The sequence below is a fragment of the Penicillium rubens genome, assembly GCF_028828025.1.
Source record: "Penicillium rubens strain IBT 27055 chromosome Unknown utg000004l_segment0_segment0, whole genome shotgun sequence".
Taxonomy (NCBI): Eukaryota; Fungi; Ascomycota; class Eurotiomycetes; order Eurotiales; family Aspergillaceae; genus Penicillium; species Penicillium rubens.
The window spans coordinates 2,263,326-2,287,606 of record NW_026890602.1 but is presented as its reverse complement, the minus strand read 5'-3'; the positions used below and the strand labels follow the sequence as shown (position 1 = coordinate 2,287,606).

Below are 24,281 nucleotides of genomic sequence, written 5' to 3'. Positions count from 1 at the left end.
GTGACTTTGAAGGCCTGACAGAGCCTGAGATAGGGTGCTAAGGTCCGTTTAAATGTTAGTGGCTCTAAGACAAGAGCATCCTGATGTTGTTTCCATTCCTTTTAGATGAGGGAAACAGGTGTCATATGGCTATAATGGCATTTTCGGGTTTCTTGGTTCATCGCCTCCTGATCTGTTCCATCTTGTGCGAGATGGCTTTGAGGTTCTTGTTATGGATGTCCAGTTGATAGCTAAGTGATGTTTCTGGACTATCTTGAACATGTCTTGCTCATTACCCAAGGTGCCCTCTATAGGTCGGTTCGTATAATCCACTGGTATTTTGTGTCTGTTGACATTCAACGGTCAACTGATCAGTTTATTCAAGATATTCCAGATGAGACGAGACGAGAAAGAAGGATAAAGAGACAAAGAAAAGAAGGAAAGAAGAAGAGAAGCAACAATGAATTGTCTCAGATCTCCTTTCACAACTTCTCAACCTCCAGACAAACAGCATCCACAACTCCCTGAGTGTCAGAACTTCCCCCCAGATCAGGAGTCAGAATCCCCGCGGCACAAACCCGTTCCACACAGCCCATCAACTGGGCAGCAGCATCCTTCTCCCCGATCCAGACGAGCATCTCCGCCGCCGACCAAAAAGTAGCAACCGGATTCGCAACCCCCTTCCCAATGATATCAAAAGCGCTACCATGAACCGGCTCAAAAATCGACGGACTCTTACGCGTAGGGTCTAAGTTACTCGAAGGCGCAACACCAATTGACCCCGCCAACGCAGCCGCAAGATCCGACAAGATATCCATGTGCAAGTTCGTCCCGACAACGGTATCAATCGACTGCGGCTTCGCCACCATCCGAACAGTCATTGCATCAACAAGCATCTTATCCCACTTCACATCGGGGAAGTCCCGCGCGACAGACGCAGCAACTTCATCCCACAACACCATCCCATTGCGCATGGAGTTACTCTTCGTGACGACGGTCAGGAGCTTACGTGGCCGTGATCGCGCTGTCTCAAATGCGAATCGCATAATCCGCTCGATGCCCACACGCGTGAATACGGCCACTTCCGTCGCGGCTTCCCATTGCTGTCCGACGTGGGACCGTCCGCCTTGCCCGGCGTACTCGCCTTCGGAGTTCTCGCGTACGAGCATCCAGTCGATGCCGTTGGTTGCTGTGTTGAGGGGGCATTTGGTTCCTGGGAAGGTGCGGACTGGTCGCACGTTTGCGTATAGCTGGAGTGGGCCGCGGAGGGCTAGGAGTAGGCCCCAGAGTGAGATGTGATCGGGTACGTCTGTTTATGTCAACATTGCTGTTTGCAGGTCTGGTGGTTTGGTATGATGCTGTGCAGTATAGAGGACATACCGGGTGATCCAACGGCACCGAATAGGACGGCATCGTACTGGCGTATACTGTCGAGGTAATCTTCAGATACGTATCGTCCGGTTTGCTTGTAGTACTCGGTTCCCCATGGGATATGCTCGAAGGTGATATCGAATGTACCAAGAGTCTTTGCGAGTTTCTCGATGACCTGGATAGTAGCACTGACTACTTCGAGACCGATGCCATCGCCCGGAATAGAGGCAATGCGGTATGAATTCTTCGAAGCCATATTCAAAAGGGGGAAGAGATATGTGCGGAACTAAGTATATGATGAGTATTCCTATAAATCTAATGCAAATAAAATATCCAGACTATTATATACTACATTCGATCAAGAAGGCTGATATTTCACCCTACCATGTACATATTTTGCCCCGGTGGCCGCTGCCGCCACAAGCCTTTCGGCAGAACTTTCAGGCGATGGGATCTGCCGTTCGCCACTGCACCACATCCCCAACACAATTTTGATCTTGCGCATAAATAAAATGCCATCGAAATCAAAAGAAAAAAGACCAGCGCGTATAACAATTGCCTGCAATGCGTGCCGCTCAAGAAAGCAAAAATGCAGCGGCCGTAAACCCATTTGCGAACAATGTCTTGACCACAACCGGCCGTGCAACTGGCCCAAACAGCTTCGAAGAGGACCAGAGAAGGGATATGCCGAAGCACTGGAGAACCGACTCCAGCTCACTGAGAACATTCTTTTAAATTTGCTTCCACATGTCTCGGACGAGCAGCTTTCGGATGCTATTCCTCGAGAGAACAGCGGCACGTATATGCCATTTCCCAGACTTGAGAAGAGAGGGATTGAGAATTGGTCGAAATTCCCTCTTGATACTCCTCAGGGTATCCGGAGGTGGCACGAAGCTTGTACTGAGCCTGAAAGGGTGGGCGCAGAAATGCAGGGCTCTAAGAGACGGCGTTTGCTGTCGGTTCAAATGTCTACATCTCGAGAGCTAGATGGAACTTCCGATGGAACTTGCAATGGGACACCGAACTTTCCGGTTTCCGAAACGGCAGATAATACACATGAAGGGAATGCTACGGTGGAGAGAATGAGCTCTTGGCAGGGAGCGCCGTCGTTCGAGTTTCAACGTCAGTTCTTGTGGTGAATCAGAACTACTTCTTAATTTACGTCTGTCGCATATCATTTAAAATACCCATTTTGCCTAGGATCTGTGGCATAGTGAGCACTAGTCTGTTGGCCTTTGCACGATCCATCAATTCCACGAGGGACGGAGACCTGACGAATAGCTCGTCGTGTATCAGATTACAGTTGTAAAGAATACACAACGCATACACTGCGGAAAGAATGGAAAGCAATAGTTTAATAAAAAGTGAAAGTTCAGTAAAGGAAGGAAAACATATGGCGTATAGGAGTCTATAGAAGTCGATTCGTAGAGCGGGGTCCTATAGTACCCGAGTAGCACGTAGTTCACCGTTGGCGTCCTAGACGGTATAGAACTCGGCGCGTTTCTTCTAAGAGAGTTCCTTTATCGCTACGTAAACAAGCTCATCGCTTAGCAAGACATTGCGATCCTTAGGTACGCACTAGTTTTCCTTCGGGGTCCCCCTCGTACTTCACATATAAAGGGAAACGGGCGATATCCTATACGGAAAGTCTGCTGCCTGCGATAACCGGGAGCTAGTCATTCGTCCAGATCGGTCTATCCAGTTCTAGCTCGGTGCGAGCGGCCTCACAAGATTGAGTCATATGGAAATCGTCGAACGTGTCTCCTGGGAGGCATAGCGACCACGACTACGCAGTAGTCGGCAAAGACAGGGATGAAGAGAATGGTGTGCGCCCATATAATGACTGGCTCGCCTTGCGGCCACCGGTCAGGGTATATATCGTCTCGGAATTGAAGTCTACAGTCCATTTGCCCTAGCGATTCCAATGACCCATAAGTTACGTACTATGCACCAAAATAAACTGGCTTACTGTGCTGCTTTGCCAGCCTTTCCAGCCCCTCTGGCAACTCCCAGAGCCCCAACATCTCCTCGCTACGACGAGGTTCTGTCCCATAACAAGGAAGACTAGGGCATCTGAGAGGCGATGATCGGCGGGCGGAGTGACTAACCATCCGTTTTCGTCAAGCTCCATCTTGTCATAACAAGGCAGTTGGTGCTTGTCGGTGTATACTATCAAATGCAACGTTCAATCTTTAGAAATAGCGCGTGAACCTCAGACTTCTGGTACGGACCATATCCATCTCGAAGAGTACAATGTCAACCTCCGTTGGCCGCGCACTACTAAAGTAGTTGCAGAGATATTCCACAATAGCGCCAGTCTCAAAGGACTTGAGAAGCATTCGCCGAGGAAGACACTCTTTTTCGAATGTGTGTCGAGCAGCTCCAATGCTGAGCTGAGCTGAGAGTGAGTGATCAGGGAATGGTCAGAATGAACAGCCGCCACAATATACTTATTGCCAGATAGATGGCCTTTTATAGATGCCTTTCTGTGTCTTCTTGGGTGGCTTGAAGTTCGTGCATTCTCCAACACCCAGGGGCCAGGACGCCGGCAGCGCGGGCAGGATCTTTGAGATTCCTTGTGATCATTCAGTAGCAGACAGCTCTATAAGTAAGGGTATTAGTAAAGAATAGTAGCCAAAGTACCTAGTATCTAGTAAGGAAGTATACCTTCAATAGCCTCAACCTGAGGGCTTTCTAGTAGGCGCTAGCGGCGGATAACTAGTGGTGGAGTCCAAACTAGCATATCTTGTTCGAGGTAGCTCATATAGTAGCCGCCTCTAGCACCGGGGATGCAGAATTGTCGCTGTCGAAGGAACAAGAGAATCCATCCATATTCTGGCAATTTCTGATGTCGTATGGCCCGTATCTTTCGGATTCGCAAGAACTCTGCGGGGTCAAGCCTGGAAGATTGATTAGGATCTTCAAATGCCACGCGTATTACCCAGTGCATACAACCTTCTGTAACCAAAAAGAAGAGTCGACCCTCTGCATGAGCCCAGGTACTCTGAAGAAGAGAAAATCTTCCTGCAGTAGAACGTACAAGATGCTGCTGAGGTTGCGGAGACGCTCCGTAACAGGTGCTTCCCAATCTTGGGACCATATTTCCCTGCCAAGGCAGCCGATATGAAAGACCGCGGTCTCAAGGACCGGGTGGAGGCCTTTGTGAGACCAATAGGTGGTGGATGAGCAGATTGTGACATCGAGGCCTTTTTGTTTTCCGTCAGGATCGACATGGACATTGAACCATGAGTTAAGGTGTCCACGCAAACGTTTCCCCTAGTCTGTGGTCCTCGGGTATACGCTTCCCGTTCAACCCCGTAGTTTTCCGAGATTGGGAAATGATATGCGAGGAGGTTTTGTCCAGAGGTGGTCAACATCAACCTCTCGGCTCCCACGTACAATATTCGCTATATAGGAAGATAGTATTGGCTGTGTCTGGTATTGCACTTGTATATTAGTGTCATGGACTCATAAATTGAAGATCTTATGGACTTACGGCCATTTCCGCAACATAGGGTTGAGCATAGCCGTCGGGAAGTGCAGTTGGAGACAGTCCCGAGAGAGAGTGGATGACCGTCCCTACTAGTACCGTAATGTGTGATGTTTGATCCTGTCGAGGAGCTGGATGACCAACGGGCTGGCCACGTCGCGGACACCCTGGGCGCGTATAGCGTATACCAGCAATGGAGCCCTCCACAACCGATGAAACTACTGACGAGGGTCGTGTAGAAGGACCCTGCGTCGAATATAAGCTTAAGCGAAGAGGGGAATTTGCCACTGCCTGCGCTTGGATAATCATGTGCGCCAAAGTGTTCGCAATATAGTAGGCGGCAGGGTTGACCCGCGCAGCGATGGGCCCGGTGGCGTCGATCTGGCTGGGTGCTCTTGTAGCTGACTGGCTGGGCACCGTAGAAACCTGGGGCGCCTGGAGGAGGGTGACCTTGTCATCAGCCGGACAGCTCGACTCCACATCTGCATATCCGAGTCCGTCGATTGAGGGCGGTCAATTGATGTATCGCTCGCCGTGTGCTGGTACCGGTGCGATTCCATCACTCGGCGTTCATGAGGTACAGGTTACTGATGGAAAGTGAGAGTTGAAAGCACCGAGAGCTAAATCTGGGCAATAAGGACCGAGCTATGATACGGGTACATTGATAGGAAGTGAGGATTCAATGGTAGAAGCTGGGAGCTGAACTCGAGAGCTGAAGAGTAAGATCTGGTGTTAGAGATGCTGACAGGAGGTGACTGATCAATGATGAAAGTCAGCCTCTACAAAGAAATAAATAAAGAAAGAGGAAAAGAAAAAAAAAATGGATGTAAGAGGAAAGGAAGGAGGATCATCGCCCTCCTCCCCCACGATAAGCGAAGTCAGCGGCGGGGGTCGACCGAGAAGCATTTCAGGTTTCTGAGTTGGGGGGGCTCATGGAGCCCCTTTGACCCCTCGCAGGTGCGTTCGCCGTTTTCGCCGTAAGGCCACGGCCACCTGGGGGGATATTATGTTGGCTTTACTCTTTTACATATACCATCTCTTCTTAACCCATATGCCACCTTGATCTCATTTGAATGTGAACACAGCTATTACTAGTTACAGTATTACTGGACAAAATTCACTCTCAAGTAAATTATTATAGAGCTTTGGAAGAAATCATAGATACATGAAGGGATCAGTCCTGCCACTAGTCTTGGCACCAGTCTTATAGGCAACCAGAACCTGCTCAACTGCAGACTCCACTGTGAGCAGTGTAGGTGCTGGCCACATCTTAGGATCTTGAGGTGAGCAGCTAGCTCGTTTCGGGTTCTGACACTGTCATCCCAGCTGTAGTGAGACAAATATTTGCCGGGTGAATGAGTGCTTTGAGAGTAGTGCACTAAGAACAGGACCAGGCTTGTTGGGTTATGACGAGTACCACTGTATTATCTGTTGGCAAAGTAACGGGCTTGGGTGTTGTTCGAAAGCCTGAGCCAGTATAGCTGGTCTGAAAGATCCATAGTTCACCCTAACTCCGCTCTATGAATTCACCGCCGAACCATATAGGACCCAGAAGGCCAGTGGTCCCACAACAGTGACAAGTGTACACCTGTCGTGCTATGCGACGCACCACCTAAAAGACAAAGCAATAGCTTGAGTCTTTGCAGCAAGAGCTCTCCTTGTAGCTTCTATATACTTAGGAAGCTAGCAGTTCACTTGTGATGTGATGTGATGTGACATGATGAGTAGAAATAGAGGTATTGTCGACAGGGGATTATGTTGGCGTATGGACTTGGCATCATTTTGGAGATTGTCTGTTATGTCGTCAGTTAATTTACCCACTTTCTTTGCTCGAAGTGCTGACCTTCAGATTTTCCAGCCTTTGATCCCAAAAAGGCGGTGGTTGCTTTTCGATTCGTCCAACGCCACACACCCCCATTCGGTCCATTCAATAAGGTCCTAGGAGTTGGAACAATGACAGTTGCATCTTAGGCTAGAGGTCTATTGACACTCCTTGCAAGATGCACTATCTGACTAGATATGAGTTAGCTAGGTTTCTCACGGCAGAGATGATGTCGCCCACATTCCAATTTTATGGGTTGGCGAACACAGCATATTAAAGACCAACATATGCAAGTTCTCCTCTTGAGTTTGGAGTCTCGGCTCTGGCATCAAGTATACGGTAATAAAAAAAAAGATGTAACTTACAGGTTTTTTCTTTCTCTCAGACATAGCGAAAAAGGTCGAAGCGAGATTCTCTCTATTGATGACACGTGTGTTGTATGTTCAGAGCATTTCACAGCCAACATTTTAGTGGATGTAAGAAGAAAGGGAGGAAGATAAGAACTTGTCCTCCTTCATGATGAGACGGTAAAGGGAGAGTGGAGGAATAGGATGAAGGAGACGCGTAGAAATTGTGTTGTGGACAACGTAGTGACATATCCACGGGTGGTGACATGTGTGACCTGAGACACTGCAAACAAACAAAATGAAGGTAACGGAAATTGGAGAAAGTACTCTGATGTCTACGGAAGGTGCTCTGCATCTAAAGTCTATCCTCTTTCCCACCAAAAACAATCTTTTCGCTAGTAACCAAGCTCTTCTGCGAAGCTGAATCAATAACAACAACCTTCACTGAGCTTGAAAGGGACACTGGCGGAGTCGTGTTATCTAAACAGCAAGCAATAAATCTTGGAACTCAGTACCTTCTGTGACGAACGCCTCTCTAAAACCCTCATAGTAATGCTTAGGAAGATCAAGTTTTATCTCCCTGACCATCATGAATCTCAGGGTGATTCTTCCAGCTTTGGATGTTGACTCTGAGTGAGCCATTTTCACAGATTATCTCGGTAGTATCTTCCTGTCCAGCAGCCATCATGCGTGAGCAGAAAAGGGTAAAAGCATGGTAGGGTCTTTGCAGCGTAGCCAATGTACGATATTACCATGGACCAGCCGTGTGCGATTTATAGCAGAATTTATATTCAATAAAATCTACTTTCTGTGATAGGACTACGTGTTAACGACATTCAAAACGTGGGGTATACATCGATGTCCAAGTCCCCACCGGGTTATGATTTCCGTAGGGTTTGTTTATTCCCAATCAGGTTAGATCCAACACCGGTAATACCAGCGATTGGTGCAGCCCCCGAACAAACCTTTTGGAGGAGAATGAGACTTGGACGACATGTCCTTCGTCAGGCCGTCTATCATGTTACCTGATGTCATTAACCCTTTACATATACGAGTCTCCTCCGATTGAAGCCCCAGAAATACAGATACGCTGATCGTTGTTTGGGTAGTATTTTTAGAAGTCCTCTTGGTAGTCTTTCTAGTAGTCTTTTATCGATAGTGGTCCCCTTTTAGTAGAACCAATGAAATGGCAGTGAAAAGCTATAGTTCGGATTAAATATTTCCCCTTGAATAATACCCCGCACTGCACTTAGATCTTTTAAGCTATCCTTGACGCTACCCTCAATTTGCTAACGGGCTAGGATATTGCAAGCACGGCATAGTCTCATGGCAGCCAGAAGAACGGGGAAAACATGACAAAGGACAGTGTTCCCCCAAAGAGGAGGCATCATGCCTCCATGGCATGCGTATCATGTCGAGAGAGTAAAGTCAAGGTGGCTATCATCTAATCTAGTGGGGGAAAAGCCAAGCTAATATTAGCAGTGTGACGGTGGTAAGCCCAAATGTTCCAGCTGCATGAACAAACACCGCGAATGTCGATACCAGGCAGTAGACAAGAGAAAGTAAGTGACCTATCAAGGCCATTCCATGAAAAGAGATAATAGCGCTGATTATGTGAAGACTCCCGCTCCGCGTTGCCATAGAGCTTCTATCAAGCAGAGTAGAACAGCTCTGCCTCTTCATTCGTGAAAGTGGATTGGAGGCCCCGCCTATGCCGCAAGAAAAGGACTCTGCTTTGACTAAAGTCCTTGATCTTCTTGGCTTGACTGGTGTGCATCCCGCCGAAGGAAACGATCAAACTAACAGCAAGTCCTCCGATCACAGTCCTCAACCAGCGAGCGATGATTTGCCACCAAATTCTGTGCCATCCGCCGTTGCCGGTATAATGAATGGTTCAAATAGCACTTGGGGTCAGACATCGACATCCCCGGCCAACGCGTCGCAAAACTCTCAATCAAGTGCCACAGTGCTTTCAGATCCTCATGCCATATCGACACTGCCCGTTATCGATACTGGATATCTGGATATCCCCATTACAGAGCAGTATCCACCAACGGATGACCACTCGGATAATTCATTGACAAACTGTGATTGGACCTTGGATTTTGGGACGTGTATTACCCCACCATCCCCAGAAATTCAAGACATTGGCATAGAACCGCCACAGCTGCCACAGCTGCCAGGGGAGCCATTCGAGCCATTCGAGGGGCCACCTGAGCCCTTTGAGCCCTCGGTCCTTCAAGTTCCACCCAGCCTCGACAACGACACCAGGAGCACGGAAGAAATCGAAGATCTTATCGACGAGCTTTCGGATCGGATGGGCACATTGCGCTTTGGTCCTGGGGGGAAAGCTCGCTTCTATGGCCCGACATCGACCTTCAACCTTGCCGATGTGCCAGTATCTGTTAAAACTCAGACACGTCGTACCGTCGATGATCTCGATGACGCAGACTATGACAGCCAAGTTCCATTATCTCTCGAGGAGCATCTTCTTAATCTCTATTTTGCCTGGCAAGATCCATCATTCCACGTTGTGGACCGAGAATTGTTCGAAAAAGGAAAAGCAGCCTGGAACGGGAAAGAAGAGACTCCATTCTATTCCGAGGCACTTTGCTATGCAATGTGAGTTTGTTTCAATATAGCGGGATTGGATATACGAAATAACGTTCTCAAAAAGGTGCTCTCTTGGCGCTGCTTTCGAAACCCGTTATCATCCATCATTTGTGACATTCCCGAAATCTCTCGGTGAATTTTTCGGGGACCGTGCAAAGGAACTTCTTGAGATTGAATTAGACTCTCCATGCGTAGCAACAGTTCAAGCACTGGTTATCTTAAGCAGCCATGAAATCGGTGTGGGCTCAGATACACGTGGATGGCTCTACAGTGGTAAGTCCCGTCGCAAATTCTGGGCTTTCTTTACTTACAATTCCAGGGATGGCCCTTCGACTTGCTTTTGATCTTGCCTTACATATTGACCTCTCTCCCTATGTTGCTCGTGGGTCTGTTACCGCTGCCGACGCCGAGCTACGTCGAACCGTCTTTTGGGCTGCGTATATGGTGGATCAGTGAGTTCCCATATCGTTTTCATATGCGTTTAGGATATCTCTGATCCGTTAAAACCCCAGTCTTGTCGGCTTCTATCTTGGTAGGCCCTTTTACACCAACATGGAGGACGTTACAGTCAAAAAGCCCAACAATGACATCGACTATCGACAACCTTGCAAATGGACACCCTACGCGTCTCCCATTCCATTTGACAATAATTCGGGATTATTTGACTGCGTGGGGGCCGTCAGTCAACAGGAAGTCTCACTATGTGAGCTTATGGCACCCTGCGGCTACTTTCTGTAAGTTCCCGTTCTCGTTTGTTGTTGTCTCCAGCCTCAGTTGGCGCTCGTCACTCGCTTCGGCTAACCTTCGCCCCGAAAAAGTTATGGAACATCAGCTATCCCAAGAGCCTTGCTCCAACAACTAAATGAGAAGAATGTTGCCCAACTTCTCAGTTGGAAAGCTCAGTTGCCCTCATTTCTGCAAATCAATCTCAACGATCATACTTCTCCTTATCTTCCACATGTGTTGCTACTTCAGTGAGTTTCTACCTTATTTTGAGAGTCTCCATTTCACTAACACATCCCAAAGCATGCAATATTACCAGAATCTCATATACACGCATCGACCCTGGATGTCAAAAGGGTACCTGCAACCACAACCCCCGAAGGGTCCCGGATCCACCCATGCCCGAGAAATGTGCATCAATTCCGCCATCTCCATTGCCAAAATCCTTGTATTGTACGAGACCAGATATACACTACGTCGCATAAACATCAAAGCAGTCTCAATTACCTCCTCCGCGGTGCTCCTACTTCTCTTCGCCGCCGTTTCCCAGTACCAAACCTCAGAAGAAGAGAACATCATCGCTCATCTGAGTACCTGCTTCAGAGCCCTCGATGAGTTCTCTCTATCCTGGCAGAGTGCAAATCGCGCCAAAGACCTCCTGGTAAGGCTACAGCACAAATGGGAGCTTCGAACCCGTGCTACTAAACCGGACCGGGGACCGGATGGGACTGGTTACCCCCCGAGAAAACGATCACGAACACTTAATAGATCTGACGCCATAATCCCAAGTTATGGAAGGCTTCCAAGCGCACAGCCTGAGACACGCGATTTCCAATTGGAGTCTGGGTTGGGCTGGATGCTCATGCTCAGCGGTCAACTTCCGTCGGATGGAGATGAAGATCTCTATTCCTTTGTGGCAAATACAAGTATACCAGAATCCAATTCCGAGGATTGACAGACATGTCTGCAATTTTCCAATTTACTTTGTTTCAGATAAGTAGTGAAAAAGGAAAAAGCTTCACTGTGTCATTGATAAAAGGTTAAACGTCTTCGGGGGCCGACTTCGGGCCTATTTCGGGGCTCGTCTCGGCGCTTCCAAGGTTGGCGCGGCGCGGCACGGAATAGGGGTGCAGGGGAGCTCGAGGATGACCTTGCGTTAGAATGGGATGTGACAGGAGTATTTATTTTTGTTAGGGGCTTACATATAAATTGGGGATATCCGAGGTGTCAAGGTAGGAGCGCGAGTCCGGTTTCAGACAGAGGGGTTCGAGAGTTACACATGTAGTTAACTACATACAACGTAGTAAACTATGGAGTAGTTAGTAGAGTAACTAGCTAGCTAGCTAGCATAGAACCCTATCTAAATGAATGTCGAGTCAGGAGCAGCCTGCGAGCAGTTCCATCTTGTGTCATATCCGGACAGAGATCGACACCCAGGTCGTATAACGAACGTATTGTCAGTTCTTGCGGCCTTGGGCTGAGGGCTGGAACAACTTGAATACCAAGTTAGCCATTTCCGATGACCATGATCTCCTTGTCAGTCAGTCGTACGTCGTATCCCAAACAGCCGTGTGAACAAGCTTGCCAGCGAACTGATCCAAATCTATGATGTTTTGGTATTTTGGTATTTTCCACCAATTGATAATACTTGATAAGGACGTTCGTTTTATGATGGATAACCTTGTCATACTTTTGAGCTTGTGTGCCAATCTGCCTCGCTTCTGGTTCCAAATGGACGTGATGATCTTGGTATTGGACATAATCGGGATCTTTCAATCCGTACTGTCTACACAGTGAACAATGTATTTCTCAGTCGCAGCATCACCAGCATAACATTTGACCAGTTCAAATTGGGCTCGAATGGAAAGACATAGCTGTGGGCAGGAACATCGCGTCCAACACCGCGATAGATGTTCTCGAGCCATGAGCCTTCAACTTCGGAATTATTTTCCTAGATGATAAAACGCAAAACCAAACGGACGATCATGTTTCAGCTTATGGGCGAGCTGCCCCTACTATGCAGATGACTCGGAGCTTACGCCTTTTGGATCCATATTGATCGGGGTCTATATTGATAATCCCATTGTAAAGTGACTCGTTGGACGGTATGGTGTGTTTCTCTACAGTGGATGTTTTACTTTTTACTCCCTGTCTGTTCCTTTTTCCGCTCCCCACTGTAGGAAGACGAAAGGCTTCAGGTCTAACGAATTACTCCGAACTCAGGCTCAGGGGTTGTCTCCATAGCTTTAGCACCGAGACACGAGCAGTAGCGTTGACGGGGCACATGAATTAGACCCAAATCCTTCGCAGGCAGGATTAAAGCCCATGTCATAGGCTGATATCATTTGATGGGTTTCATCGAGGACGGGAAGTGGAGATCTAGATATTATTCACGTGTGTGGTATGGGGGCCATTTCTTAGCCTTGCATTTCAAAGTGAAGAGATTTACAGTACATAAGTCTAAAAATCTTTGTCTAGGATTAGATTTAAGTATACCTCAATCCAGTATTCACCTTATTTGCATCGGATGTGAGCTTCTTTCCAATTCTCTGTATGTCGCTCAGCCCTCTCGGGGAGGCTCCAGTCGGGACGGATCTATCCGCCGATCATGGCTCATTGGAAAAGGGCCCTGTAATCGCAACCTACATCCTTGCAGTGCTAGCTGTCGGGCTTCGGTTCTATACGAGATTGCGAGTGCAAGGTCAGCGAATAGCTGCAGATGATTGGATGATCGTGGGTGCCTTGGTATGTTGTCGAAAAAGGGGAAAGGAAAAAGGAACCTTCAACGATGACTTCTGTATCTGACAGCTATATACAGCTGGCCGTAACCTCCTGTTTCGCTCTGATTCTGGTTGGTATGTATACATCCTCAGGCGGCGAAAAGGGATCTCAATTCTGACTTGCAATGTTATTGACAGTTAGTGGGCATCATGGTCTCGGGAGGCATATATGGAGTGTCCCTCCCGCTGAAGCCGTGGAATTGATGCGCGTTCTCTTCGCCTTCGTCGTGCTCTATGTGCTCATCATTCCACTCATCAAATTATCTGTTCTTCTCTTCTACCGCCGTATCTTCGGCATGACATATCCAATCTGGTTCTGTGTGTTTCTGACAATTGGATATTTTCTCTCTGGCACGATCGCCTTTCTGGCTTGCTGCAGACCAGTTTCGTACTTCTGGACGCAATTTGCAGAACGCAGTGGAGGAAAATGCGTCTTCAACCTCTATCCATTCTATGTCAGCCATGCTGCAATAAACGTGGCCACGGATGGGATCATCCTGTTGGTTCCAATCCCCATTGTGTGGAAGCTGCAAATGCGGTGGACACAGAAACTCATGCTATCCGGCATCTTTTTGGTTGGAGGATTGTGCGTTACCCCCAAGCTAAGTGCATTTAGCTTAAGCTCATATATCACAGTGTCTTGATTGCAAGTCTCATCCGGGTTTATTACATCACCTTCCTCCGAGCCTCCGACGATTACACCTGGATCATGGGCAAGTTCTTCGTCTGGTCCAGCGTCGAGCCCTGCATCGGCATCTTATGCGCCTGCCTTCCAACATTGCATCCGCTGCTCCGTCTCGTTGTTGCTCGCGTGTTTGGCACTAGTACAGGGAGGTATGCTGATGCTTCGAAGAAAAAACTGGAGGTAGCGAATAAAAGAACATTTATTCGCAAACCAAGGCCACTTGACTGGGACGAGACTTTGTTAACTACACGTGACGTACAGGTCGAGATGAGCGGAGTCAGGAGGGACCATGGGGAGGATGGGCAGATTACGGTGGACATGGAGTTTCGAATAGTCGAAGAGAGTAATCGATTCAAGTGAAGTGATCCTACCGGTTAATCCCTTTGCCCCAAGGCACAAATTATGTATGTGCCTGCTTTTCAAGGCATAAAACTCCCCAATTGCGTTAGCCACAGTGGAGTCAACCCCGGACTTGCTGACTAATATGTTTCCCCTCAGCCCTCCTTCTCCGGAGCAAGTTTTGAGAGCTACATGTATCGTAATCATCCATCCGTGATGGTATTAAAAAAATGCTCTATCTGTTCGCGGGTGTTCAAAAAAACTGAACATTACAAGAGACATGAGCGGTCGCGTCAGTCACGTCGAACCCTTGCAAGAGAACCAACCTAACATGCAAAGCAGACACCAAGGAACGCCCATATGAATGCAATGTCTGCCACAAGCGTTTCTCTCGAAGGTAAATCTTGTTGAGCGCACATGTCAATCATGACAATATTCAAAATCCTATGTTCAAATCCCTAAATTTAATGAGCCATACAGCGATGTCTTGAGCCGACATGCCAAGGGCCATAATCAAGCCAATGCAACAGCTGGTCCATCGGAAGCGCCAAATCGACAGTCAGCAGTAATTGCGGGTGCATCATCAATCATCCCCGAAGCAGGAAATGGCGCTACCAGCGCAGAATCCCAGATCCCAGTATCTACTATTTCGCAAGATGCGCCTCTTGCATTGACCGGGCTCCCATCGTCACTGGAATACCTAGCCGACATTTCAGCCCACCATGGCCGCACCGAGACAGACCTCGGCGTCATGATGTTTGACGACCAGCAACATGACTTCGGATGGAATGCGGCGACGCCGGCAGATCATATGTCACACCAAGCTGGCGTGGCCTTCGACCCTGGGCCAAAAGATATGCTAAAAATGTGGCTTGAACCTTGCACAGATTCGACATCGAATGACTCGCTAGATTTGATGGGCGATAGCAATTTCCCTCTGATGGGTGATAATTCGATGATTACTCCAGACCAGCAGAATCGACGTTCAGTCGATAGCAGTGATAAGATTCCAAATGAACGCTTCACTAGAGTCCAGCAGTGCTGGCTAGCACCACCGAACACTGGGCGTCTTATCAACAGTCTATGGCGGGATATTGCCATGTCGCCAGTTGATAATATCTTCTCCGTTCAGTCATTGCACCTTCACAACGAGCCAAGTATCATTCAAGGCTCGCGGTGTGGATTTGACGAGGATTGCAAACAGCGACTGCAGGCAGCTTTTGGACAAATGACCGTTTCTGCATATATGGAATCCCCATCAAATAGGAATATTCCTCCAGCCACGCCTACCTCGACCTTGAATCATTCTGATTTCCCTCCCGCTGAGATTTTTGATATGGCACTAGATTTATTTTTCCGCCTGTTTAATCCCCTTTTGCCGTTTGTCCACCTGCCGACCTTTTCGGCAAAGAAGACGCGCCCATCTCTCCTATATGTTATGACACTGGTTGGCATGACATTGCTTGGCACTAAAGGAACAACTGCGTTTGTGTCCAGAAATTTCTCAGTAGGTCAAATATTATTATACTCGTCATATATGCAGGTAGCCTGCTGACAGTCATTAGAGCACTTTGAACAAGGTAACAGCTGAATTTTCTCGATTCTCAATGGGACTTGAGAGCGTTGCCGGCACTGTGACATCATTTGCGACGGTTCTGCTTTTGATAAACCTGGCTGGTTTGACCGGGGTATGAATCCCTCAAGCCCAAATTTGTTACTGAGGTACTAACCGATGTCATTCTACAGGAAAAGACACATCTGGAACAGTGCCAACCTCTTTATATCAACGTCATGTCTGTAAGTTTGAAGTAAACTTTCTTATTTTTCTCTATCGCTATGATGCTAATGGCAACTATTGCAGGTTGCCCAAAGACATGGGTTATTTTCAGCCACCGAGGGGCAGGTCCTTGACATGACTTTGTTTGAAACAGTTCCCGATATTGACATGAGATGGAAGGCCTGGAGCAAGGTCGAATCGACCAAAAGGTATGCCGCGATTCCCGCTCATACGACACATCACTAATAATATCCCTAAGAATAATCATTGGACTATTGCTCCTGGACTCTTGGTACTCCTCGTTCCTCTCAACAGGTCCAATCGCAGCCCCAGACTCGATCCAACTCATTCTCCCCTGCAGCGAATCTCTCTTCTCTGCTCACTCCTCCATCCAATGGGCACATCTCATCCGCGGTGGCAAGCGCATCCTCTCATCAACAATCCTCGCTCCATCCGAAAACATCAACATCCCCGCCCTTGAAGCTTCCGCAGATGACTTCTGCATACAAGCAGTACTAGCAATAGTTCAACTCCGCCAGTCAGAATCCTACCACCGCCTCCTCTCCAATAGAGCCAACTACCCTTTTGCTCCATGCCACACCTACGCCATGGACGGTCGAGCCAGGTGTCTCCCCTCCCTCCAATCCCAGATCATCACAAATTATTACGAAATCCTCCACCGCCTAAACCCCAACGCTCTCATTACGTGGCACAGCATGTGCATGACTCTCACGGCCGATATCCAGATATTTGACCTTGCAGCTGGCCGTGCAGGCCCGTCTCCTGCGTGCAAAGCCCTCGACAATATCCGCGAGTGGTCACAGACACCTGCCGCCAGACGCGCGTGCCTGCACGCTGCGCATATCTACAAAGTCATGGCAAATCGCAAAACTTCGGACCACCCCACCTTTCAATCTATGTTTTCGCTCTTTTCGGCCGGATTAGTGCTCGGTCTGTATACCTTCATGGTCTCGGACTACGCGAGTTCGCCGTCTAGTGTAGGGTCTGTGGAGCTGATGGATGATGTTGACTGGAGATCAGTGGGGACGGAGGGGTTCACGAGTTTCATGGAGCCTAGAGGAAGTCAGACTTTCGCGCCGACGGATGATCCAGCTGTTAACTTCATTCGCAATGGGGCTACTATTTACTTGCGAGGACTGCCGTTCCACGGTGGATATCAGTCTGCGCGTCGAATCCTGCTTGATTACGCCTCTCTTCTGAAGGACTCTGGGAAATGGAGTGTCAAGAAGTTCTCTTATATCTTGTACATAATGAGTGATGTTCTTATGGATGTGGAGTGATAATAGGATAACTAAGCTGCTAGCAATATGTTCTGTCAGAACCTAATTCCACAATCGATCGGTCCAAATAAAAACCAGCTACCCAGGCCTAGAGCTACATACTAGGCCCCATTCACCTTACTTTGAGACCACCATGGAGAATCACCCAGAATGCGCTTAGTATCAAGCGTCTCGTTACCGGCCATGATCTCCTCCCAATGCCAATCAGCAATCTCAGCTGCACGCCACAGAATATGAACGTGTACGAGCTCTGCGTCCCCCACGACGGGCAAAGAGAGGCAGCATGGCTGACTGTGATGCTGGGGCGTAGATGTAATAGTGGCTACTCCGGATCGGCACTGTTCGGCCATAAGACGCATCATACGCTCGCCGCTGGTGGGCCTAGTTCGTCCGCCAAATTTGCTGAAGTCTACTGTCACCCAGTGGACATATTCCTTCGTGTCGATCTCGGGGATGTTCGAGCCATCGGGGCGAGAGAACATACCTGGTTGGGGCATCTTGGTTTAGATGGGGAATGTGGATTTAGATGGTTGAGTTGATATGAGCCTCAGGTAATTGTGATGGCTGGCTTGTGATGGGCTCACTATGGGATGGTGAGGTTAATCGATGGGATGCATGGCCATTTAAATAATACCTCCAGCCGAGTCTTTGTCGGAGACAATTTCCTTCACTTTCTTTCATGTCTATATCCGAGCCTCTGGGATTTTCCCTTTGCCTCTTTGTCCATATTTAGCCAGAGAATGGGGTATGAACTCTGCCCTGCTTTTCTCTCTCACACTATTTATAGATGTCAAATGATGAAAGGCGATAATATAGGCTTTTATACTTTTATAGTTCCGGGGGTCGTATACTTTTGAGTTCAGTCTATGTTCTTCAGGGCTTAGCGTGATCCGGCCTCGGGATCGCGTCATTCCTCCCGAGGTCATCCCCGAGGTCGCGGGGTTCCTTCCGAATTCTACGGATACCATTCCTTCCTCACAGATTGCTGGTCAACTGTGCCTTCCCGATATGTCCGCACGTGCTCTGCTTAAGCAGCATTTTAAGCTTAAAAATAAGCTCCCCACTCGCTGCTTTTCCAGCAGCCGATCCACCAACGCGGACTTCACCCATGCTGTAAATTACACCTGAGATCCAAGACGACCTAATACTAATCTGGCTGAAAGGTAATTGGCGCAGGCGTCGTCGGCCTGGCGACTGCGCGGCAACTTGCAGCTCGCGAAGGCACGTCAACCATTCTACTAGAGCGGCACGATGCACCAGGGACTGAGACAAGCAGCCGCAACTCCGAGGTATGCATGCTATGCCATAAGCCCGCTTGGATGTTTGACAACAGACCAACAAACCCAAACTAACTAACAACAACCCTCACCAACCAGGTAATCCACGCAGGCCTCTATTACCCAGCAACCTCCCTCAAAACCCAACTCTGCATCCGCGGCCGCAACCTCCTCTACGACCTCTGCGCGAAAAACGACATTCCCCACCGCAACACGAAGAAATGGATCGTGGCGCAAAATCCCACACAGTGGGAAGCCTGTCTGAAAGTGCACGCACACGCACAAGGACTAGGCGACGCGCCGACACGGCTAGTGGGCCGCGAGGAAGCGCAGCGGCGCGAACCAGACGTCAAGGCGGACGCAGGCATCGTCGAGAGCGAGACATCCGGCATCGTGGACAGCCACTCGCTGATGACATATCTACAGGGTGATTTCGAGGAACGCGGAGGCGACATTGCGTTCAAGACGCGCGTGACAGCCGTGGAGGCTATTGACGGCGGCAGCGGCGGGTATAAGATTACTGCTGTCTCGGATGAGGATGGCTCAGTTACCTCCATTACCGCTGAGGCGCTGATTAATAGTGCTGGCCATGGCGCGTGCGATATCAGTAACATGCTCCTGCCGCAGGAGCGCCATTTTGTTCCGCATTATGCTAAGGGCACGTACTTCTCGTATGCGGCGTCTAGGCCTAGGACTTCGGTTTTGGTTTATCCGGTGACTTTACCGGGTACTGGTGGGCTGGGTACGCATCTGACGCTTGATATGGGCGGGCGCGTGCGTTTTGGACCGGATGTTGAGTGGGTTGATAGTCCTGATGATTTGGTGCCGAGCGCTGCGCGTTTGGAGCGGGCGTTGCCGGAGATCAAGGCTTATCTGCCTGGGGTCGATGTCGATGCTATTGCGTTGGATTATTGCGGTATTCGCCCTAAATTGGGGAGGGGCGGTGCTGTCAATGAGGGTAAGGGGTTCCAGGACTTTATAATCCGGGAGGAAGAGGGTCTGCCTGGGTTTATCAATTTGTTGGGAATTGAGAGCCCGGGCTTGACGAGTGCTTTGGCCATTGGTGAGATGGTTAATGGCATCTTGTACCGTTAGGTGCCTCTTCCATATTGCACTTTGGCTTATAATTACTAAATTATTTGGATGGTATATAGAGCAAATACTAAAGGAAAATTTGGATATAGGCCTTTGGAAACCATCCCCTCATGGTTACAAGCATTCTAGAGAGAGCTCGCCCTTGGGGTTTCTAACTTTAGAAACGAGAAGTGAGCATCGAGGCTTAAGGACCGATGGTATCGGCTCCAGATATAGGAGACACAAGGCGAGATTTTAGTTCCATTGCCTATACTAACAAGCTCCAGTCCCTAAATACACAGAACCCCAATGGGGAAACTTCCCATTGCTAGTTGCCGGCATGCTCTTTGCATCGCTGGCTGGGGAATTGTTGGCTTGGGAGAGTGAGGGCTCTATGGGGCTTAGTGTATGTCAAATGTGCTGTATTCCTAGCAGAGTAGCATAGCGCTAGAGTAAAAAAAAAAACTTCCAAGAAGGCAAATGTCAAAGAGAGTCATCAAGACTGGATCAATAAACAAGACACAAACCCTCATATGCAGTCCGCAAAGGGAGGAATAACAGTACCAAGCGCCATGACAGAATGAAAAGCAAAAAAAAGCAACGCCGACGCAAAATATTAACATGCAAAGCTCGCTCCAAAGTCAACGTCCAGCGTCTATACAATGTCACAAGGAACACCCACGCGCAACACAGGTTCTGAGCAGTGATAAACAGATTATTTCAAGCCAAATCCTTCGCTATTTACAACTGCATCCCAGAGCAGCCGCTGGAACTTCTCCCGGGTGGGATAGCGGTAAAGGCCCAGCGTGTTGAAGCAAGTGCGCGCAATCGGGTAACGGGGACAGTCATCTCCAAGACAAGCAAGCCGGATCACAAGGCTTGTAGCCCCCATGGCTGGGATCCGATCGCTGCCAGTAATGAATGACAGGATCTTGCGCTGTGCTTGAGGCTGCGATTCCTCAAAGAAATCCCAGAACCATCGGACCACCGGAAGTGACTCTGGCCGTTGGTGTGACCAGTTGTCGTAGGTGGCCACAGCCCGGAGAGAACTGACATCGAGTGGCTCATCTGAGCCGCGGACTAGCATTTCGATCTCTTCTGGTCGGAATAGTGATAGTGCATTGCCACCACAAACCGTGAAAAACCCGCGTTTGAAAGGTTCGAATTGTCGAGCCACGGCTGTGTCTAGCAGATATTGGACATACAAATCCACGAACTCACGCTTGTTAGAGTTGGTCACGGGCCGGTTCTCGCCATTTGGACAGAGTGGCACACTGATGATCTCGCCGTAGCGGTCAACCTGGGCAACGAAATCGTAGCAGAATGTCTCCGCAACATTGCCTTCGAATTCTAGCAGACCCCGGAGTCCCTTGGCGAGAGTTGGTCGGTACTCGGCAAGATCTTCTAGGGTGCATTTGAAGGTCGACCGCAACGAGGTAGCGGCTTGTGGCCCGTTAGAGTACGGTGCCGACGACAGCAGTTTCTTGAACGCAAACGGAGGCAGATCAACATCAAGGATAGTGGAGTTGTAAATGGCGAGGCCTAGAAGAACCCCAACCAAGAAGAATTGTTCGGATGACTCAAAGCAATAAGGATTGAAGTAGCAGTACTGCGAATCATCATCGTAGATGAAGAGGCCTGTTTTGAATTAGCCAGTCACTTAACTCTAACATCGGAAAATGCTTACCATGAAGCGGGTCAAAGACCTCTCGGACAAGCATAAGGAACCATTCCTTCCGCAGGCCGCCGGCGTCAATGCCTTCTTCGCCCGAAAATTCGATTCGAAGACCTTTTTTGATCTCTTCCTGGCCAGTGCCAACAACTTCACTCACTCCCTTGAGGCTATCTTCAATCAAACACTCGCGCCGCACCTTCAACACGAGGTACTGACTAACCGCTGCTTGGTTGAGGACGCTGTTGAAAAATGCATCTCGTGCCTTCACTTCCATTTGACGACGCGCATCATGCTCCATGATGTGGATTTTGGCCCATATGCTAAGCAGGAACGGATACTGACAAAAAGTAAACTTCGAGCTTTTAGCTTCCCAAGTCTCAAAGTCCGTCACTAAATCCGAATAATCCAGCAGTGTGTTGTAAAATGTACTGATCGGAATCATATGTCCATGACGAGGGCCCGGGTTCTTGGGCATTTCAAGACTGCGCGGAGTCCCGTCAGATCTCCTTGTTGCAGAGATGTTAGCCGTAAAAAACAGCGACATTACTCTTGCTGCTGCTCTGATCTGCCAATCCTCGGAATATATTATGGGGTCTTCAGTTTTCTTGCCAGATTTCTTGTTCGGGGTACTTCGATTAATGGCAGCGTGAAGTTCCGCAGGGGTATTTCCCGAAGCACTGGCGAAGCTCGGTATTAGATCGTCTCCATTTTGATGGTTTTGAGGGCGTTTTCGCCCATGCTGACGACTCAAGCGGTAAGTGAGAAATCCACCGATAAGTTCTACCAGTCGCTCGAACTGCCTGACAGAGAAACGGGAAGCCCAAGATACGATGTAGTGATGGCAGTCATTGGGCAGGTTAGACATGAGTCCTAGTATTCGTTTGATAACTCCATAATGGTGATTGGATCCCTCTAGACGAGCAGGGGCTTTGGCCGATGCTTTCGGCGAGGGTTTTCTGTCTTGGGTTGCCGACTTCGGGTAGTCTTTTGGATGCGAGGGTCGCCTGTCGTCTCGATGAGACGGCGACATGGCCGCATGCTGGCAATACGACGCAGGTGAAGACAATACAGGATTCGCTAACAATATGAACAAGAACCTGGTATCTTCTGGTTTCATCAGAACACGGCGCGGGCGCTTGAGGAGGCCCTCGGTAGCTTTCATCAATGCCCGTTGTAAGTGCAGACGAGACTCGTTGATTTGTCTCCCAATGAATGACGGATCAATAGACGCCCATCTCTTGGCTCGGATCGAATCCGCTTCTGATCGTGTGGGGTCGGGTCTTTTGGCGGCCCACAGCTCAGTCCAAGAATTCCCCGCGGACAGAATTGACTGATACCACTGGGCTAACTCGGTCCAGTTGATCCGAGGACTTCGCGACGATATCATCCGAGACTTTGGATTGCTCTTCTCTTTGGAATACACGGGATTTTGGCCTTCCGCTTCAGCCCATTCATTCATCCACCAAGAGGAGTTCTCAGTCAAATCTCCCAAAAGAAGGGTCTTCGCATCCGGTTCGAAGACAGGAGCGTCGTGCGCTGGTTGGGGCATTGTTGTAGGTTCCATCCTCATTCTCGGCGGATTACCACTACTAGCTGATCGAGCTGACCGAGGAGGTGGATATGTGGTGAAAGATTCGTTGAGGCAATCACAGCCTTTGAAGGCTGTGGCGATAGTATTCTCCAGCGGTTTAAAAATGTGTGTCCGATTGTCGCAGCTTTGAAACTCCGGCTTCCCAGCTTGTGAAAGGCCTTGCGAGCGGCCGTCTAGCTTTGGGGTCGATCGGTGATCTGAGTTTGCTCGGGCTCTAACAGGAGTTTCATTTCCCTCCCAGCGAACCGATGGTGGTGTCAAGTAACATGGGTTTTCTTTCGGCACCCCCAACCTTTCCCGTTCACTGGAGTGGGAAGCACTGCGGCTCCTAGAATCCCCAGTCCGTGGGGGTGAGAGATTGTCTTGACCAGAGGCATGAGCCTGCATTGGTGGAAGATCAGGCAGCGGTTTGTTCTTTCTGTCGTCGTCCGGCGACAACCATGACCGAGAGCCCTTGTCCAAAAGGCTATCGAAATACATGTTGAGGCATCCTCCGATCATACCGCGAGTTTGATTGGCTGTCAAAGGAATCACTGTGGTAAAAATCAGCATTTTCTACAACCCATAGCGTAAAACTAGCATTGGGGGCGCTACCTTTGCTTGCCAACTTGGATGCTCCGCTCTGGGACCCTTGCGGTGGTTTGTCTTTTGATTCATGAGTCGGCTCCAGGTCTGTGACCATCAAACAGTCGGTGCATCTAAACACCTTCAAGTGTTTTGGCCACCGGACAGTAGCATCACAAGTCTGGCACTTGCCCTCGGCGATATTGTTTCCAGGTGCTGCACCTTTCCGGGGACTTGATGACTCGGGCTCCAAGGGATAGGTTACCTCATCATCGTCGTCGTCGTCGTCAGAGTCCCAGGCGACATATTTGGCGGCTGGCTTGTCCCGTTTTCGCCCAAAACCAGCGAACGGATTGCTGATCGAGCGCCTATGTTCTCGGCGGTACGAACTCTTAGGCGCACTGCCGTTTAACGGGGGCATGATTGAAGCATCGCGAGGCCGAACTATGCGGCGTGGGCTAGCTTCCAGTCCAGTGTGTTGGGAAGGGTGTAGTCCAGGGATGGCGGCGTTGCCAGCAGTTGAGCTCGGAGGAATCGGCGGATGACGCTCAAACCGGGACGGCATAGAGGCGCATCAATTTGAGCGGGTTCGGCCTAACCAAATTCAACCTCTCCAGTATGGTACCCAGCTCGTGGAGCTTGTTCTTCGTGCCAGACACATGCGAATAGATGGAGGACGGAGTGGGGGGTTAGGCAGTCGAGTAAGGCGAGCTTTGCTTCTTTGTTTGGTAAATGACAGGTTGGTCTATTTCAGGGATAGGCTTTCGGTAAGCAAGTCAGATCTCACGAAAGAAAGAACTATCTCACCTCAGAATCCAATAGAAGAGGGATGGATCGTTACAGCAGCATTTCATAGTCTGTGGACGGATTGGG

The 24,281-nt window shown here is 49.1% G+C and overlaps 9 protein-coding genes across 9 annotated transcripts; 5 read left to right on the top strand and 4 right to left on the bottom strand.

Moving 5' to 3' along the window:
* Positions 1–461: 461 nt before the first annotated feature.
* N7525_010840 (uncharacterized protein) lies at positions 462–1,606 on the bottom strand (the record flags this gene model as incomplete). The annotated part of the gene is made up of 2 exons (XM_002561179.1): positions 462–1,288; positions 1,360–1,606. 2 exons carry the CDS (start codon positions 1,604–1,606, stop codon positions 462–464), a joined length of 1,074 nt encoding a protein of 357 aa, XP_002561225.1.
* A 256-nt stretch (positions 1,607–1,862) lies between these two features.
* On the top strand, positions 1,863–2,489 carry N7525_010839 (Zn(II)2Cys6 transcription factor domain-containing protein; the record flags this gene model as incomplete). Its single annotated transcript, XM_061215248.1, has 1 exon — positions 1,863–2,489. The coding sequence occupies one exon, from the start codon at positions 1,863–1,865 to the stop codon at positions 2,487–2,489; it is 627 nt and encodes a 208-aa protein (XP_061067760.1).
* Positions 2,490–5,201: 2,712 nt separating this feature from the next.
* On the top strand, positions 5,202–5,441 carry N7525_010838 (uncharacterized protein; the record flags this gene model as incomplete). Its single annotated transcript, XM_061215247.1, has 1 exon — positions 5,202–5,441. One exon carries the CDS (start codon positions 5,202–5,204, stop codon positions 5,439–5,441), a length of 240 nt encoding a protein of 79 aa, XP_061067759.1.
* Positions 5,442–8,398: 2,957 nt separating this feature from the next.
* Positions 8,399–11,300, top strand: N7525_010837 (uncharacterized protein; the record flags this gene model as incomplete). The annotated part of the gene is made up of 8 exons (XM_061215246.1): positions 8,399–8,431; positions 8,489–8,571; positions 8,630–9,631; positions 9,687–9,895; positions 9,942–10,074; positions 10,135–10,356; positions 10,441–10,596; positions 10,649–11,300. 8 exons carry the CDS (start codon positions 8,399–8,401, stop codon positions 11,298–11,300), a joined length of 2,490 nt encoding a protein of 829 aa, XP_061067758.1.
* Positions 11,301–11,385: 85 nt separating this feature from the next.
* Positions 11,386–12,105, bottom strand: N7525_010836 (uncharacterized protein; the record flags this gene model as incomplete). The annotated part of the gene is made up of 4 exons (XM_061215245.1): positions 11,386–11,495; positions 11,643–11,653; positions 11,897–11,948; positions 12,036–12,105. The coding sequence occupies 4 exons, from the start codon at positions 12,103–12,105 to the stop codon at positions 11,386–11,388; spliced, it is 243 nt and encodes an 80-aa protein (XP_061067757.1).
* Positions 12,106–12,898: 793 nt separating this feature from the next.
* Positions 12,899–17,227, top strand: N7525_010835 (uncharacterized protein; the record flags this gene model as incomplete). Its single annotated transcript, XM_061215244.1, has 9 exons — positions 12,899–13,090; positions 13,154–13,200; positions 13,268–13,711; positions 13,762–13,959; positions 14,630–15,656; positions 15,715–15,837; positions 15,896–15,946; positions 16,011–16,135; positions 16,186–17,227. The coding sequence occupies 9 exons, from the start codon at positions 12,899–12,901 to the stop codon at positions 17,225–17,227; spliced, it is 3,249 nt and encodes a 1,082-aa protein (XP_061067756.1).
* Positions 17,228–17,328: 101 nt separating this feature from the next.
* On the bottom strand, positions 17,329–17,724 carry N7525_010834 (uncharacterized protein; the record flags this gene model as incomplete). The annotated part of the gene is made up of 1 exon (XM_061215243.1): positions 17,329–17,724. One exon carries the CDS (start codon positions 17,722–17,724, stop codon positions 17,329–17,331), a length of 396 nt encoding a protein of 131 aa, XP_061067755.1.
* Positions 17,725–18,235: 511 nt separating this feature from the next.
* On the top strand, positions 18,236–19,599 carry N7525_010833 (NAD(P)/FAD-dependent oxidoreductase; the record flags this gene model as incomplete). Its single annotated transcript, XM_002561186.2, has 3 exons — positions 18,236–18,340; positions 18,391–18,516; positions 18,604–19,599. The coding sequence occupies 3 exons, from the start codon at positions 18,236–18,238 to the stop codon at positions 19,597–19,599; spliced, it is 1,227 nt and encodes a 408-aa protein (XP_002561232.2).
* A 694-nt stretch (positions 19,600–20,293) lies between these two features.
* N7525_010832 (HECT-type E3 ubiquitin-protein ligase) lies at positions 20,294–23,973 on the bottom strand (the record flags this gene model as incomplete). The annotated part of the gene is made up of 3 exons (XM_061215242.1): positions 20,294–21,216; positions 21,266–23,377; positions 23,439–23,973. The coding sequence occupies 3 exons, from the start codon at positions 23,971–23,973 to the stop codon at positions 20,294–20,296; spliced, it is 3,570 nt and encodes a 1,189-aa protein (XP_061067754.1).
* Positions 23,974–24,281: the final 308 nt, after the last annotated feature.